General features: G+C 43.7%; 1 protein-coding gene across 3 annotated transcripts in view; it reads left to right on the top strand.

The window, feature by feature from the left end:
- The window catches only part of TTYH3 (tweety family member 3), a 77,064-nt gene that overhangs the window by 30,112 nt on the left and 30,926 nt on the right, over positions 1-16,026 (top strand). For all 3 annotated transcript variants that reach the window (XM_071761517.1, XM_071761516.1, XM_071761515.1), the window contains exon 2: positions 8,998-9,167. In XM_071761517.1, the coding sequence (XP_071617618.1) occupies positions 8,998-9,167 (170 nt within the window). The remainder of the gene's footprint in view (positions 1-8,997; positions 9,168-16,026) is intronic.

Below are 16,026 nucleotides of genomic sequence, written 5' to 3'. Positions count from 1 at the left end.
CTCTCTCTCAAATCATTCTGCATCCCTTTTGTGGTTAGATGCAGCAGATGTTATTCCTGAATGTAGAGTGTGCAGCAGTGGATGTGGGGTGAGAAAACTCCTGGGACATAAATAGGATTTAAATGGTGCCTGCAGAGATGCTGCCATTGAGAAGTGTCTGGGCGAGACCTTGTCCTGCAAATGATCCAAGGACACAGCCCCACTCCCCCAGCAATGCACATGTTTTCTACATTGATCTCCATTTTTTTTTTTGTTCATCTTGGGTTTCTTCATACTTTTTTGTGTTCCTGTAGTACAGTCATAATCCTCCTGATTGCAAGGAGTACTAATTACTAATTTCAGGTTTAAAACCCCCTTTGGTTGGTTTTTTGGTTTTTTTTAATATTTTTTTCACATCAGTTATGGGTCTTGGCATAAGTCATTGCTCTGCTCTGAACAGTCTCCTGAAAAATGAGGTTGATGGGTTCGAGTAGACACGGGACTATGTTATCTGCACATGGGGCTTGGGAAACAAGGTAAAGTTGCTGCTTCTGTTAGTCCTCTTGTTGCACTTCTTCCCAAAGTCAATGAGCTCCCCTGCCTCTTTGGGCCTGATCAGCAAGCCTTACCAAATCCTAGCAACAGTCCCAAAAAACTCCATGGCTGTGGAAGGTTGCAGTGATGGCATGAAAGGAATGAGGCACCACTGTGGAGACCCATGAAAAGCAGCTTGCCCTGGCTTCCCAGAATCACTTCAGTCCCAGTGTGGTGGTTAAAAATATCTTCTCTTAAAATCGGCTTCATTCACGTGGAAATTTTTGGAGTCAAATTTGGAAACTCAGCATTGGGTTTATCACTGGCAGTAGAAGGGAAGTGGCCCTGGTTTCCTCTTGGCTGCTTTGATGTCTGCAAGTCATGAGCTGCATAAAGAAGGTGCCAAAACACTGCAGGGAGAGGAGAAATCCTAGTGCTGGACACCTGTGCTTGTGTCCTGTGCAGCTGAATACATACACTGCTAGGAAATTTGAGCAAATCCACTTTACCTGACAAAACTCTCTAACTAAAAGACCAGAGGTGATGTTGACTCTCTGGGGACCATCCAGCAAGTTTGAAATAATGGCAGAAGTGAGCAGAACTTAGCTTCAGAGGTCGTGCTTATGGAAACATTGCCATCCTGATGATGGGCTGGGCTTCCCCTGTTGGTGGGTTGATGTTCCTCTGGGTGAAGTTTCCACAACTGGGACAAGGTTTTGTTTTCTGTCCCTCTTAGGTGGGGCTCTGCTTGTTTCCACTCTGCTTCCCACTTTGTCTCCCCAGTGCCTTGTTTATCCCCTCCCAAATAGAAATGGTGTGGGGAAGCCTCTCCCCCAGAGAGAGGTGAATGGAGCTTGCAGTGACCTCCCTGCCAGGGCTTTCCTGCTGTGGGCATCATGGCTGAGGGTTGAGCTCAATGTCTTCCAACTCCATAGTGGCTGATTGCTCCTGATTTGGTTGGCTGGTTTAAGAGGAGATGATTAAGAAGATCAAGAAAGCTGCTGTGAGCCTAAATACAGCATTTAATCCTAACCAGTGCCATGTTATTGCCTATCCAGCCCTGGAAAGGGCAGGATCCAGGTCCTGCAGAGGAACAGGAGACTTGCAGATTTCTGCAAAAAAATTCTGTATTTGTGGAGAACATTTGAAATGCACAGGAGCAGTTTAAATACTTGGGGTTTGAACCATGTGGAATAAGAAACAGCAACAGCTAAAGAGAGCTGGTGGCCTGCAGTAAAGCACAGACTCCTTACAGCTGGAGTCCTAATGAGAATCCCTGAGGTTGATGTCCATTCCAGAGCATGCATGGTGAGCATAAATTTAAAAGAATCCTTTTCTTGATAGTGTGTAAGGATAGACACATAGGAGAGATTTATTTCCCCCTCCCCCTCAAATGAAGTGCATTGTCTCTGAGAGCCCACGTTGCAGGAGGGGGAAGGGAAAAAGGATGGAAATTGGATTAAGTCACTGGGCTTCAAGCCTAAGCATTTCCTGCCTTTTTTTTTTTTTTTTTTTCTTTCTTGATTTTTTTTTTTTTTTTATTTAAAATACACCAGTGCTGCTTAGCTCATGTGCTGGGCTGTGCAAGTGTGCCCTGGTCCCTGCCTGTGTGCAAAAGGCAGCTTGGCAGTGCCATGCCTTGCCTGTGGGAAATTCCAGGCTGGCAGGAGCATAGCTGAGCTCCTGCTGCAGAGCTGGGGATGGGGAATTGTCCTGGCATGAGAATTTATAGAGCATTTGGGCTTCTGCCAGGTAATGCAGGCAGTGTTTGCTTACCCCTGAGCTGCAGAAATATTAAATTCATATTTCCTTTATAGCACGGGGTTTCTTTCCATTATTCAGTTTGCTGGAAAATTACCTTGTGAGTAGGTTGGGTTTTAAGTCTCTAATTGATGGTACAGCTTTCTAGCTGCTTCTGGAAGACCTGGAGTAGAGGAGCTGCTGTGGGGCAGGAATGTGTGAGCTGATCTCTTGTGGGTAAGGAATGTCTGGTGAAATTGTGCAGGTCTTGTTCTCAGGGGAGCTGAGCATGGATGTAACCAGTGCAGGACACTCACCAGATTCTTCCAGCTATCCTTTCACTGCCCTTTGCTTCCATATTAAAGATATTTATCTGATTTTTGTCTCTAAACCAAGTTAACTTCTCTTTTTAACTTAGTCCAACTGGGAATGCTAGGAAGGAGTAAATCTGTAAAACTGAAGGCCTGTTCCCAAGAGGGTTCCTTACACCTTTTGCTGATCTGGGGTTTAGGGCAAAGACCTGCATGAACACTGATGCATCTGTGGTGCTTTTATAGAGCCCTGCAAGGGAATTTGCAGAATCCCCAGAAAGGAAATCCGCCTTTTCAGTGAGAATGCTCATTTGACAAGCTGCCAGTTCTGAGCTAAGCTTCATTTAATAAAGATTTAGTCTGTGGGGACCTGTCAGTGGAAACTGAATTTGGTGAGAGTGTCTCATTCTTTTCATTGCTGTAGTGCAGAGGCTTTCAGCCAGCATTATGGTGAAGTGAGGGATAAGAACATCCAAATTGGAAGACCCCCTTGCCCCTGGGAATGTTTCCTTGCTGGGTAAGATGGAGATTGCTGAGTTGGTAACAGCTCAGGGAATAAAGGGATTGCTGTTTGACTTCAACCCAATAGGGCTCCAGTGTTCACTGCTGATTAGCACAGCTTAGATCTGCATTCGTGGGCAGAAAAAATAAATCCAACCCAATTGTTAAGCAAATCCTTTCTACTCAGTGCTTTCCATCTCTCTTTGGCTTGTGATGCTTTGATAGAATTCATTACTTGCCTTGTGTAACCTGTGGAAGTTGAGTTGTGCAGATCTACTCATGCTGTACAGTGTTCAAAAAGGAACCCAAAACTCTGGTGAGGATTGGATTGCACCTTGGTTACTGCATCAAACCAAGTGTCAGTAAGGTTGTGTCTGTTTGGTCTCTGAAACTGCTGGTTTCTGTGAACTGGACCAAATATAAAAGCCTTGAAAGCCTTTAATTGTGAAATAAGGGGTCAGAATGTTAGTATGGAGGACGTGATGATGAATCTTTAATCATCCTGGCCTTGTTCTCAGCCGTTGTCTGCACAAGGGCACTTGAGAAATTAATCTGAATTAACTGGAGGAATAAATTCAAAGCAGATTAGTTAAACCACTTTGAATGCACTAAAGTGAATTAAACTACACTGAAATAAGGCTGTTCTAGTTAAACTACATTAAACCCTTGTGTGAACACCCCTTTGTAATTAAAGTGGCTTTAGTTCACAGCCCTAATACCAATTAACTGTGGAATGCCCTGCTCTGTGTAGATAGCTTCTCAGCACTGAGGAACCTAACCTGTTTATTTAACCAACTTGGTTAAATAGATTTGAGCTATGTAGTCATGCTAAGAGATGTTTCAGCTGTAGTTCTGCCTCTTCTGTTGTCCTCAAGTGATTAAATAAATAAAAAAAAAAAAAAGTCATGACAATCTTTGGCATTTTCCCTTTTCCAGAAAGGAAAGCCCCAATAGGCAAAAAAGGGTAAAGGCAAAGTGTTGACTTGTATTGCTTGCTCCAGTGTGGACTTGCCCTAAATATATGTATATTTATATGTATGTGTTGTATATATATTATACTTTGCTTCCTTACAGAGTGTTTTCTCTGGAAGATGTGTGTGTCAGGAGATGGGACAGTGGAAGCTGTCCTGTGTTTCCATGGTGCTCTTCCCTGCTGCTGAGGGATCCCTCCCGGTGGAAAATCCATCTCAGCACCGTGGGAAAAGCCTCTTCCCCAGCACATTTCCTGCCCAGCCTTGCTCCTCTACTGACTTCAGTAATTGGCCTGGGAAGGCCTGTCCCCCAGGCAGAGGAGATAGAGATGCTTTAGTGCTGAGATCAGCAGTGGTTTCCACATCCTCCCCCTGTGTTACATTTGCCAGTGTGGGGGTTGGCTGCGTTCCCTCCCAAAGCCTGCATCCTTCTGTAGAGACTGTGGGATGAATGACATCCTGAGACACTTAAATATCTCAACAAACACCACATAACAGCTTCTTTCAGAAATTAAAATCAAATCTTTGAACACACGAGTATGTTCAGAACAAGTTGATAAGAGGGTCAGAGTGTGTTCCTCGTGTTGCCAGTGTTACCAGAAAAAAAAAAAAAAAAAAAATCCATTTGGTGGGGCATAACTACTTATCCACGAATATGTTAGTTTCTTAGAGATGTCCAGAAGTCTGCAAAAAAAAAAAAAAAGGTGTAGGAAGTAGTGTAGGCACGACACTATCCCACAGGAGTTTCTTTTCTTGCTAAGAAGACTTCCGTCCTTCATGGAATAAATAGATGAGTGCTCCTCTGGCAGCAGCCCAGTTTGCTTCATTTGTTCTTCTTAGTGAACTTTTTTCTCTTCCCACACTCCTTTAACCTCTTCTTTATGTTTTATTATCACAATGTCAAGTCGCTGCATGGAAATCCAGAAGGAACATTAGTTGCAGATTCAATGGAAAGCTTGCTTTTGGCAGGAGATAACTTTAAGGTAAAACTACAAACAGTTCTCAGTCTGGCAATGATTAAGTCAGCTGTGTTGCTGAGATGCTCAAAAGCTGTAGCTGTTTTGTCCTGTGGGTTGGAATTATGAAGATTTAATATGAAATGACTTCAAAATTATTGATGGAAGATTTAAAGGTGAAACTGTGTGATTTTCAGGAACCACCTGCAGGCTTCAGCTGTGTTCTCAAGTTTCTTTATGAAGTTTTAGTGAATCTTGAGCTCCTTAATGTGGTTTTAGTCGATTTTCTAACTAGTAGTAAAGTAGCAGTGCTATCCAGAAATAACTATCACCTCTTCCATGTGCAGAGCTGCTCTCCAGTCCATGCTGATGTTAGTACAGTTCAGGTCTAAAGAATGTGGTAATTGGATAGGTTGGGATTGGTGAAACTTGTACCTAATGAACAGAGAGATTATTTTGAGCCCATGTGTATTCAGAATTAAGTTTCTAAACATGTTCTGCTGCCAGGACTTGGGCCAAGTAACTTTCATGACACAGGGGAGGTGGTGGTGGGGGGAAGGGTCCCTAAGCCAACACTCCTCTGTATGGTTGAGTGATGAACAAGCAGCACTCAGGGCAGTGCTAAACCTTGGCATGGAAAGTGAATGCTGCCCAGCTTTGACCTCCTGTCTTGTAGTGTATTGTGGCTTTTTTAGGGCTTTCTCCTTTAAGGAAATATACTCAAATCTATCTTGTCTTTCACTTTTCTCCTGTTCTCATGTAGACTGCTTCTCTTTGTGATTATGTATTTAGGATAGCACGGAGTATCCATCCCCTCAGTGCAGTTTCAGCAGCTAATATTAATCTTCCAGGACCACAGCCCACAGGTATCTTCAGTTAACTAATGATGCGAATCACAGGTTGGAACTTGCAAGCTGAAAGTGTATTTTTTTTTTTGTATGGACATTTTTCATCCAGTAGACAAAGCTGTACATTGGCTTAATTGAGCCACAGCAAGATAAAGTATGGTCTTCGAGAGTGAGGATTGTGCCAGCTGGGTCACATATATGTCCTTAGGTATAATATCAGCACATCCAGGTCCCTGCCTGCCACATGGAAAAGGGAACCATCCCCCAGGTATTTTTGCAGGGGCTGTTTTTGCCATGCCCTGTTTCTTGTTGTGGTGGTGCCCCTCTCCTTGCATGGAGACCTAAATGTTTTCTGCTCCTTTTTTGGCTTCTTATTCCCAGGCAGAGAGGAAACGCCATGACTCCTTTTTCATGTTGTCATTCCAAGCTAACACTGCTGCTGATGGTTCCTTCCCTGTGTACTGCTGTTAACTTTTATTTTGAAAGTTCTACCTAATGCTGTAGCTTCGTGTCCTGCCAGTCTGGCCGATACCACTTGGATTTACACTCATTTTCAGGGGCTGCTCTGTCTCCACTTGGGCCATTAGTGTCAGCACAGTGGTAAAATGTTGCTCCTCCAAGTTGTCTCCATTTTCCAGTAAGGGGAGTTCATGCATCATTTGCTATAAAGGTTCTGATAGCTCAGCAAATGTTTGAAGATGAATTGATGCTCTTCTGTGGCAAAACGCCACAGAGCATAATTTTACATTTACTCAGAATAACGTGGCCTTGGATAAAAGAGTCCCAAATTTACTGTTGCAGGACAGAGTGTTTGAGGGTTTATCCAGCCTCAACCTCCTTTTTTAAAATACTGTCATTTAATCCTGACAAGCAGGCACAGGCAAATCTTTGATTGCGACCAGGATTTTGCTGCCAGCCAGTCTCTGGGTCCTAAACTGACTCATCAGTCAGAAAGATTAATAAGTGCTCTGCTGGATGATTTCACTTGTTGTCATGGCACATATCCATTAATGGAAAACAAATATTCTCTGGAAAATGAAACACAGATCATGGTGTAGTGGCAAGCCAAGTCCTTTTGGCCAGATACATAAATAAAGCCTATATTAAGTGTCATGACCTTCAGGTTGTTTGCTGCATGGCAGTCTTTAATTATTTTTTTCTCTATCATTTGTGGGGGGGGTTTTGTTTGGGTTTTTTTTGGTTTTTTTGCCTTTTAACGTGGGCTGTTCCCCAGCATCTGGAGCTGCAATGTGAATTTTTTGCTTATAAATTGTTGCTGGGAGAACATTTTCAGCTGGGTTCATCTTTCCAGTGGTGATGCCTTGTAGCATATGCCGGAAGGCTGAGGGTGTGAAGAAAGAAATGCAGGAAAACTTTCCATTATAGCAGCCTGACAAGTTTTTAAAAAAAAAAAAAAAAAAAAAAAGAATATCCCCAAGGAGCTTTGGTAGGCCAAATGTGTTAGTGAAATCAGTATTGAGTGCTCGTACGTGGCAAATCTTCAGAAGTGGGAAAAAGTGGGACTCTGAATGCAGCTTCCCTCTTGAAGGCCCCTTTCTGCTCAGGAACTCGAGCAGCATGCACACCATCTGGCATAATCCTGGGAAAGGGGGAGAAGGATTTTTCCCTTCCCCCCCTCCCTCTTCTCTGCTAAAGATCTCAAAGTTCACTTTTGACAAGGGGACTGAGTTTTGGCTCTTTAGTTTAAAAGCAGCATCTGTAATGTTCCACCCCTCCTGGGTGCTGGGTGGGCTTTGGGTGGGTTTCTGAAGGCTGGGAAAACCCAGGGCAGGTGGCTGGGGGGAGGTTTGTGATGCTGAACAAGTGGGGACCTCGTTGGGTTTGGTGATGGATCCTGATTCTGGCTTGGCTGGGAAGTACATTGTGTGGCTGAGAGAGTTTGCCAGGATAATAACTGAGCAGGGAATACCTAAGGAGCAGACTGGAGTGAAAGAAGGAAAAGAAAAGCCTACAAAGAGCAAGTTGTGACCGGACCCTGTTAGAAACCATCACTGGTTTTGTTGAGAATCTTAATCACAACTTTCTTTGTTTCATTTATTTGACCAGGAGGAAGGTATTGTTTCCATAAGGAGGAAGTGTATAAATGTTTTTTAAGGAATTTCTGCATAGGGAGGAAAAGAGATACTGATTTTTTAAAAAAGCACAGCCCAAACCTTTGTTTTAGGTTTGCTGATACAGATCTGTCTGCCTTCCCCATACTGGGGCAGCAGTTGGTGACTTGGGCCCTCTCCAGGTAATTTAAGTAATTTCTAATAAATTGGCATTTGTCACCACTACCAAGGGTTTATCCAAAAAACCTTGTGGGCAAAATACTTCATTCATTTGTGAGAAAAAGTGTGGCTGGATTTATTGTTAGATTAGGGTTTTAAAATTTTATTTAACAAAACTGTTTTGCATTTTTGGCTTTTGGCCAGGATTTTCTGAATAAAAATTAAAAAAAAGAATAGAGTTAAGCACTTATTGCTTCCATTTCCTCCCAGGAACATCTGACTAGAAATAGGTGTGACAGCTCAGCTTGTGACAGCTCCAAGCCAGTGTGTCTCTAGCATCCACGTTTGTTGTACCTATGTATGTGGATATATATGGAGGGGTTTGGCATTTATTCTAGGTCTACCTCCAACTGAAGTATTGCATGGGGAATTATTTTTTTTTTTTTAAATCAATCTCATGCATGTATAATAAATTCCACCCCCTTTCAAACCCACTCATGCACTTGGATTTCTAATGAATAAGCCTGCATATTTATTCATGAAGATTAGAGAACTGTACTGATAGAGGCAGCTGGCTGAACTATTTTTTTATGGTTTTTTTTTTTTTTTTTTCAATCTGCTGACCTCTGCTCAAGAGTAAAGAGGAAACCCTCCCTGATTCACCTCAGCTGTTTGCAGACTGGGAGAAACAAAATGGCTCAGCTATTTACAGTTTAGGTACAGGATGAAGTTTCATCTAATGGGATGCAGAGAGGGATGAAAGGCTAAAAACCCCCTGTTTATGTAAAAACCCAATAAACCCCCCAAAACAGCTTTTTTTCATGGTGTGCTCTCAGCACAGGTTTATTGCACGGCCCTCAAACATCTGGGCCCTGATTGACAGCCCTGGGCCATGGTCAAATGTTTCATCTGTCTCTTCCCCACAGGCCCTGTTGCTCTTGGGTGGCATCGCTCTCTCCTGCCTTGCCCTGGACCTGCTCTTCCTCCTCTTCTACTCCTTTTGGCTCTGCTGCCGCCATCGGAAGAGCGAAGAGCATCTGAATGCTGACTGCTGCTGCACAGCCTGGTGTGTGATCATTGCAACCCTGGTCTGCAGGTATGCCTGAAAGGGATCTTCCATCTTCCTTGGGGTGGTATATTCCATGTCTGTAGTTAGGCTGTGTTGGCAGTGATCCCTCCTTCCACTTGGCATGCTTATGTTTAAAAAATCTGTAATATCCCCTTCCTTCCTCCCTTCCTTCCTCCCTTCCTTCCTCCCTTCCTTCCTCCCTTCCTTCCTCCCTTCCTTCCTCCCTTCCTTCCTCCCTTCCTTCCTCCCTTCCTTCCTCCCTTCCTTTCTCCCTTCCTTTCCCCCTAACCACCTAATGGTTTGAGCAATGTGAAAAGGAACAGTTCATGCACTGCTCTTTGACACTTTGCAAGCAATAAATCAAGGACACTGTGCCCTCGGGAGCTTATCACTTAAATAAGATGGATGCAGCTGAAATATTTATCAGGTCTAGGTGGAGATTTCTTAGAATCTGATGTCCAAAAAGAATGATTACATGGGAGAGTAGATTAGGAAGAAAGAGGCATAGATGATTCACAGATGGTTTTTGGTTTCAAAAGTGTTGATATTTGACTGGAGTAGATGTTCAGATTTTGCAGCCTTTGTAAGGTGCTGCTGTATTTCATTATCTGTATTAATGTGCCATCTCCAAGGGTTGCTAGTAATGCTGCTAGTGTCAGCATTGCTTCATGTTTTGATGGAGCAATAGGAGCTTCTGGAGGTGAGGTGAAAAGAAGTTAAAAGGAGATAATTGACATTGGGATTTTTTTCAAGGATTGTGGTTTGGTTGGGTTTTTTTCAGTCAACACAAATGAGGATCCCATTTCTCAGAAAGTTAATGATGGGGCATCTGAAAGCAGGGACATGTCTGCAAACTTCTGGAGGGAGCTTTGGACTAATTTTGTTTTGACTTGGGCAGAATGAGTACCCTGAGCTCTACAGACACGTGCCCTGAGACTGAGCACTACATTTCTTCCCCAGGGATCCAGGTGGTCTTAGTTACCCCTCCACAGGGCTGGGAGCAGTCCCCTGTTCAGAAAGGAGATAACAAGGTGATTATATTTTGCAGGTTTTGTGGCTCACTTTTTGTGTCAGCCTGCTGATAGGGGGTGGATATGGTGTATGATCTTTTTGGAGGCAAGCACGATCCTTGAAGGTCAGGCTTAGCTGTTCCATGGCTTGTGCTGCTAATGCATTTGTGTATTTGCTCTTTTGAGGCACATGCTGAAGAGAATAGAAGAGCCCTGAAGTACTGGAACAAACACTGCAGAGCAGACATTATGTTGTGAGTTGAGGAGCTGTGGCTGGATTTGCAGCCAGGGCAGGGGCTCAGTGGTAAGGAAGAGCCCTGATGCTCTCACCTGTACTGCTGTCTCTGCAAATAGGTGCCTGGGATGGAAAGGCTAACTAGAGAACAGTGTGCAAAGAAGAAATCTCGGGCTCGTTCACCTTTCTTTCAGTGATCTCAAGAGGTTCAGCTGCATCCTTTCAAATCCACAGGAAGTGCTGTGGTCCTAACCCTTTCTTACAGAAGCTCTAGCTGATGCTATTTATAGTTGTGTGGCTGCTACAGGCTCTTGTTAGCTGCTTTATGCTGCATAGGTGCCCAAGACAGCTGCTGCTGTGTGTTAGTTGTGTTTGTTTTTAACTCTAGAAAGAGTGAATTTAAAACTATAAGGTCAGCATATAAATTCTGGTAAACCAGATACAATTCTCAGTCAAGTCCACAGGCTGGAAAACTGCATAGGCTTCCTCCAAATCAGAGCCATTGGTTTTCATTCTTGGTGTACCCTTTGTATTTGCAGCTATCATGCAGAAGTATCATTAAAACTGAGATTCTACCTGAATCTACTGTGCTATTGCATTAATATTTTGCTTGACTTTTTAAAATGAAGTTGTAAATTTCTCCTCTGAAGTCAGTGTACTTGAGCAAGAGCAGGTCAGGATCATCCATGGTGAGTGAATGCACTGGCCAGGTGCCACTCTCCTGCAAAGCCAAGGTTGGTTTTCTGCCCCTCTTGGAGCTGCTGGATGTGACAGGATGCTCCAACCAGTGCCTCCTGGCTCTCTGTGCTCAGCATCAGATAGAGCTTCTGACAAGCAAGGCTCTGATCTGTGCTAGCACACAGCCCCTGCTAGATGTCAACAGTTACAGATTAGTTCACTGGGTATATCCTATCCTAGCTATGCATTACAGATAACAGAAGTGCCAGACTGGCAGATGCTGTTATGTTTGGCTGTTCTGAATGTGTGCCTGGCAGCAGGCTGACCTGGGAGGCAGTTTTGTAGCACTGTATGCAAGGGGAGAAAAGTAACTTGGATGCTGATGCAGTGAGAGGTTCCAAACAGCAGCTGGTCTGGTCTGTCTGAGTACTGTGAAGTTGACTCTTGTCTCCCTAGCTGAGAACTAGTTAACTCTGGTTAAGTCCAGCTGTGCCTAGAACATGCTTAACTAGGTAGTACTTAATCCCAGGGGGCTCTTTGTGCTGGGAGTCCTGCTGTATGCTGTGGAACAGAGTTTCCTAATGACTTGATATTTCCTGCTGAACAAAAAGGAGAATGCTGAGCCAGCAGGAAGGCATAACTGGTTAACAGGAGCTCTCCAACAAAATGTCTCTCTAATGAGTCTTCCTTGTTCCTCTAGCCACAAAGCTGCAGGAATAATTTGCCTAGATTGTCCCTTGAATACTTAGTTCATTTCTTGTCCTTACCAAGTTTGATTGGTTTCTGCTCTGTGGGGAGCTGTCTGACAAATCATCTCATCCAGGTGACCCTAACTCTCCCAAAAGGGAGGTCAGCTCCAGAGGTGGGGAGGAAGCTTTGTGGAGAGGAAATCTGGAAGAAATTGGCACAAATAGATGGTGAAAACTTGGTCTCTCGAGTGCCAGTAACAGTACTCTCCCTTGATGTGAAAGTGCAAGGTGGTAATTAGACAGACAAATTAACATTCCTCCTGAGAACATGAAGTCTAAAAAGGGCTCTCTTTATGAAGTTCCTGTAATTAAAGATGACTTGGTGTAGTTAGATTATTCATTTCTAAGGATGTGATGTGAATGGCCAGTGTTCATCTGCTCAGACTGGTGTCTGGGTACCCAGAGGATTTTTCACTCTGTGTGGGTATTACAGAGAGGGGATCTCTCATCTCTCCCCCAGGAGGCCATGCATATGCTCTCTGTATTAGATTAATTCTCTGCTCTGAATGTATACCTTGTGTCATAACTTTTTTTGCAGGTTGTGTTGCAAGCTAATTCAGAATTACACTTGATTTTTCTTTTCTGATCCTTTTTCAAGGGATGTCTTAAGCCAATGTGACTCAAGCTTACAAACAAGAGGAAAGAATTTCTTGAGTCTTGCTGAAAAGTGATACTGAAGTGCATGCACAAAGCCTCCACTGCTTTAAATCATACTGCTGTATCTGTAGGAATACATGGAAATCATGGCATGATGCTCTTCTGTCTTGTCTCATATAACTCTTTGAAGATCTGGTACACCATCCTGTCTCTCTTTGGTCTGTTTCTGTAGGTGTGCACTGTGAGGACAGTGTTAAGCTCAGAAGTGCAGAGTTTTCTTGACTTAGCATAAGTGGGTTTCCTAAAACTTACTGAAATGACAGAGTAACAAAACAGCTTTTTTAATGAAGTATTGAACAGCAGAAGCAATTTTGAAGTGGCCTGTAAGAGCGTGATGTATTTATTTTAAAGATTTTAAAAATTATTATTATCATTATTCAAAAAAGTGAAAAAGGAGGCAGGAGAGAGGTGAGGTAGTGGAAGTGACAGGAGACTGACAAAGGTAGGTTTGGGAGGAGGAGTTGAGGATGGCATGGGATGGATGCAGGTGAGATGTGTGTGCACTGTGGAGGGGAGTGGGACAGAAGCAAGAACAACAGGAATGGAGATGACTTTCCTGCAGAAGCATTAAAAATGTGTTGCAGCCTCTTCCAGAGTGTGGTAGGGTGGAAAAAAGCTGTGTCATTCAGGAATGCTGGTCTTGTATCCACGCTGCATTACAGAAATGCAGGTTTCCCCTTGGGTGATTGTTTTCTCATCCTGTACTGGGGGATGGATCTGCTGTATCTTAGGCTACAGAGTCTCCAGGGTTTGTGCAAGAAGCCATGTGATTTGTCCTGACCTCAAGGACTCAAAGTTGGGTTAAGATGAGTCGATCTATTTTTACTTGAAAAGAATGCGCTTAAAAGGAGCCCCCCCGTTTCCCTTTAATCAAACAAAAGGTAGTTAAAAATGAGTGCAAATCCTTAAATCTGCTTTAAACAATAGCAATGTATACCACTGTGTGTAGGCAGGGATTTGAAACAACTGTTGGATTGAGATGAAGCCAAATGCAAACAGAAAACTAAGCAGCACCAGTTCTCTTCCCCCACCAGCAGTTGTCCCCCCCCTTGCTGCCTGCTCTTCAGCTCTGCCCTCTCCTTGGTCACAACGTGGGTGCCCCCAGCCTGGGCTTCTGGGCTCCAGCAATGGTTTCCTTTCCTCTTCAGTGTGATAGAAAGGGGAACTGCCACCCAGTTGCCCAGCTTGTCCCCAGGAGAAGGAATGGCTGTGGAATGGCCCTTCCTAGCACAGGGCATGAATAAAGTGCTGGCTTTTGCTAGGCAGTCATGGAATAATTGATGGTTGATGGGTAGTTCCCAGTGAATGTGTGATATGCATGTCTAGAGGAATTAAGTCCTTGAATGAAATGGCTTTAATCCCAGTTTATGTTGCTTTAGTGTTTTCTTTCAGGAGTAGTGACTGTGCCTACAGGGTGAAGGGCAGTGGAAGCTGTGGTTCACACAGGGCTGGACAAGAAGGATGGGTAGTTCTGCCTTGAATTAGGATAACAGGTTTCAAGTCACTTGCCTGTAGTTACTAGCACTTCATAAAATGTTAATTTTGAGTAAAGTGGCTGATGTAGTTTAGCTGTGCTGCAGCTTTAAGAACAGGATGGCTGCTGCTACTTCAGTGCTGCTTCGGAGTCTTTTCCACCCAAGCAGTGCTGGGAATACTAAGAGCCAAGCAGCAGGTTTTGGGCTTTTACCAAGCCCTTGCTTAGAGAATAGGCTTCTAGTAGCTCTAACATGCTGAGTAAAATATGCTCAACAATTAAAGGGTCAGATATGCATATTCAATGTCAAGAATGTTCTGGAATTTATTTGGTGTCTACAGTAGGAACAACTGTTACAAGTTTTCTTCTGTTCAGGAGCGTGAAAGGGTCTGTCAGAATTTGTTTGCTCTGATAAGACAAGGGGTAATTCAAGCCAGTTTGCAACTGCTGCAGTGGGATGCTGAGTTGCCTTATCTTGGGCATAGCTCTGGATCTGTAATCTCTCCAGCTCAGGGGGAGGGGGGAGTCTGTCTCTTTTATCCCCTCCACCCCCCTGCATCCCAGGCATGCGTTATCAAGCTCTGATAATAGCTGCATCCAGGGAGGAACGCAGAGGGCTTTTCTGTCTGTAATTATCAGCATCATTTGCATCAGGAAAATGTTGGAGGAAGGGTGTTAGTGAAGAAAAAGGCTAATTTCTTGTATTAACACTGAATATTAAGGGTACATACCTCCTGTCTCTCTTTCTGTATATGATGTAGGCTGCCTGCTGTCCCTAGAAGACCGAGGCTTTTGTGGGCCAAGCTCTATAATTTATGGAGATTCAACTGTTGAAAAAACCATGAGACTGACACAGATTTTCATAGTGGATCAACTTTCAGTGTGTGATCTTTGCTCCCATTTCTTGTATATTGTTCTGCTCACTCTTTCTGAAGTGGGTGAGCCTGGGAAAGGAGGGATGGATGCTGTCTTCTTGCAGGAGAAGAGAGAGAGAGAAGAAATGGTCATTTGGACTGCAGATTGATGTACATGCCAGAGCAAATCTGTGTCTGTTATCTAGACAAAGCCCACTCTGGCCTGCCTGCTTAGGTTCATTTCCCAGCTGAGTGGTGATGGTGGTGAAGAATGCCTCACGTCCTTTAGTGACCCTTCCTGTTAAACAAAGGCTCTACATACACTTGCTTGTTCTGAAAGCTGTTGTTTGGCTTGTTTCCTTCCTCTTTATTCCCCTTTCAAACCAGCTCTGTGAGGGCAGTGCTATAACAAAAGCTCAAAGTTGTTGTGAAGAAATTAAATGTTTCATCCAGAATAGCTTTAGATTTACACCAAAACCACCACCACCTTTCTTTCCACAAACACAGCCTTGGTGTCTTGAGCACCTTCCCAGAAGAGATCCTGAGTCCCCGAAGCTAAATACAAGAATAGGAAATTTGGAACTTGGTAACATTTGTTTGCCATGAGTTTAGTTCTGTGAGCCCTTCAAGTTCTTCTCTTCTCTATTATTAGGAAAAGGGGGCTTTGGAAAAGGAACTGTGAGTTCTGCAGTGATGTCTTAATAGAAGAGGTACCACTGACTTGCATGAGATAATCTCCTGGCTGCAGCTCATTTACAGGATCTTCCTCCTTTAAGTGAGGCTTAAGCTAATATGGTTTGCTTCATAATTGGGGCAGACTGATGTGTGTGGACAGTTATGGCAAATCAGCTGAGAGGTGGTAATTTGCTAAGCAGCTGGAGTTGAACTGTGTCTGTGAGCTTGACATTCACTTGCTTTAAAAATAAATAAGCCTTTTGTCCCAGGAAGTTACTAAGCCTTCCTTCCTTCCCAGTACTCCAAAGCAGTGTGACACAAATGGGAAGATAAAACAAGAAAGAGGATGTTCAGAGATGTTTCAGTGGAGAGAAGTGGGCAGGCTAGAGAAACCACCATCGTGGGCAAGCAGTTAATGCAAGCTCTTTGTGTCCTGCTTTTCCAAAATGTAGCACAACAATCTGTATTTTGTGTCCAGAGAAGACACGTGGCTCCTGATACAGCAATGGAGCCACTGGAGAGCCACTTGGGCTGGATTTCTGGCTGCCTGTGGC

Source organism: Heliangelus exortis, chromosome 17 (assembly GCF_036169615.1).
Source record: "Heliangelus exortis chromosome 17, bHelExo1.hap1, whole genome shotgun sequence".
NCBI lineage: Eukaryota > Metazoa > Chordata > Aves > Apodiformes > Trochilidae > Heliangelus > Heliangelus exortis.
This window is presented reverse-complemented; position numbering and strand designations above follow the sequence as displayed.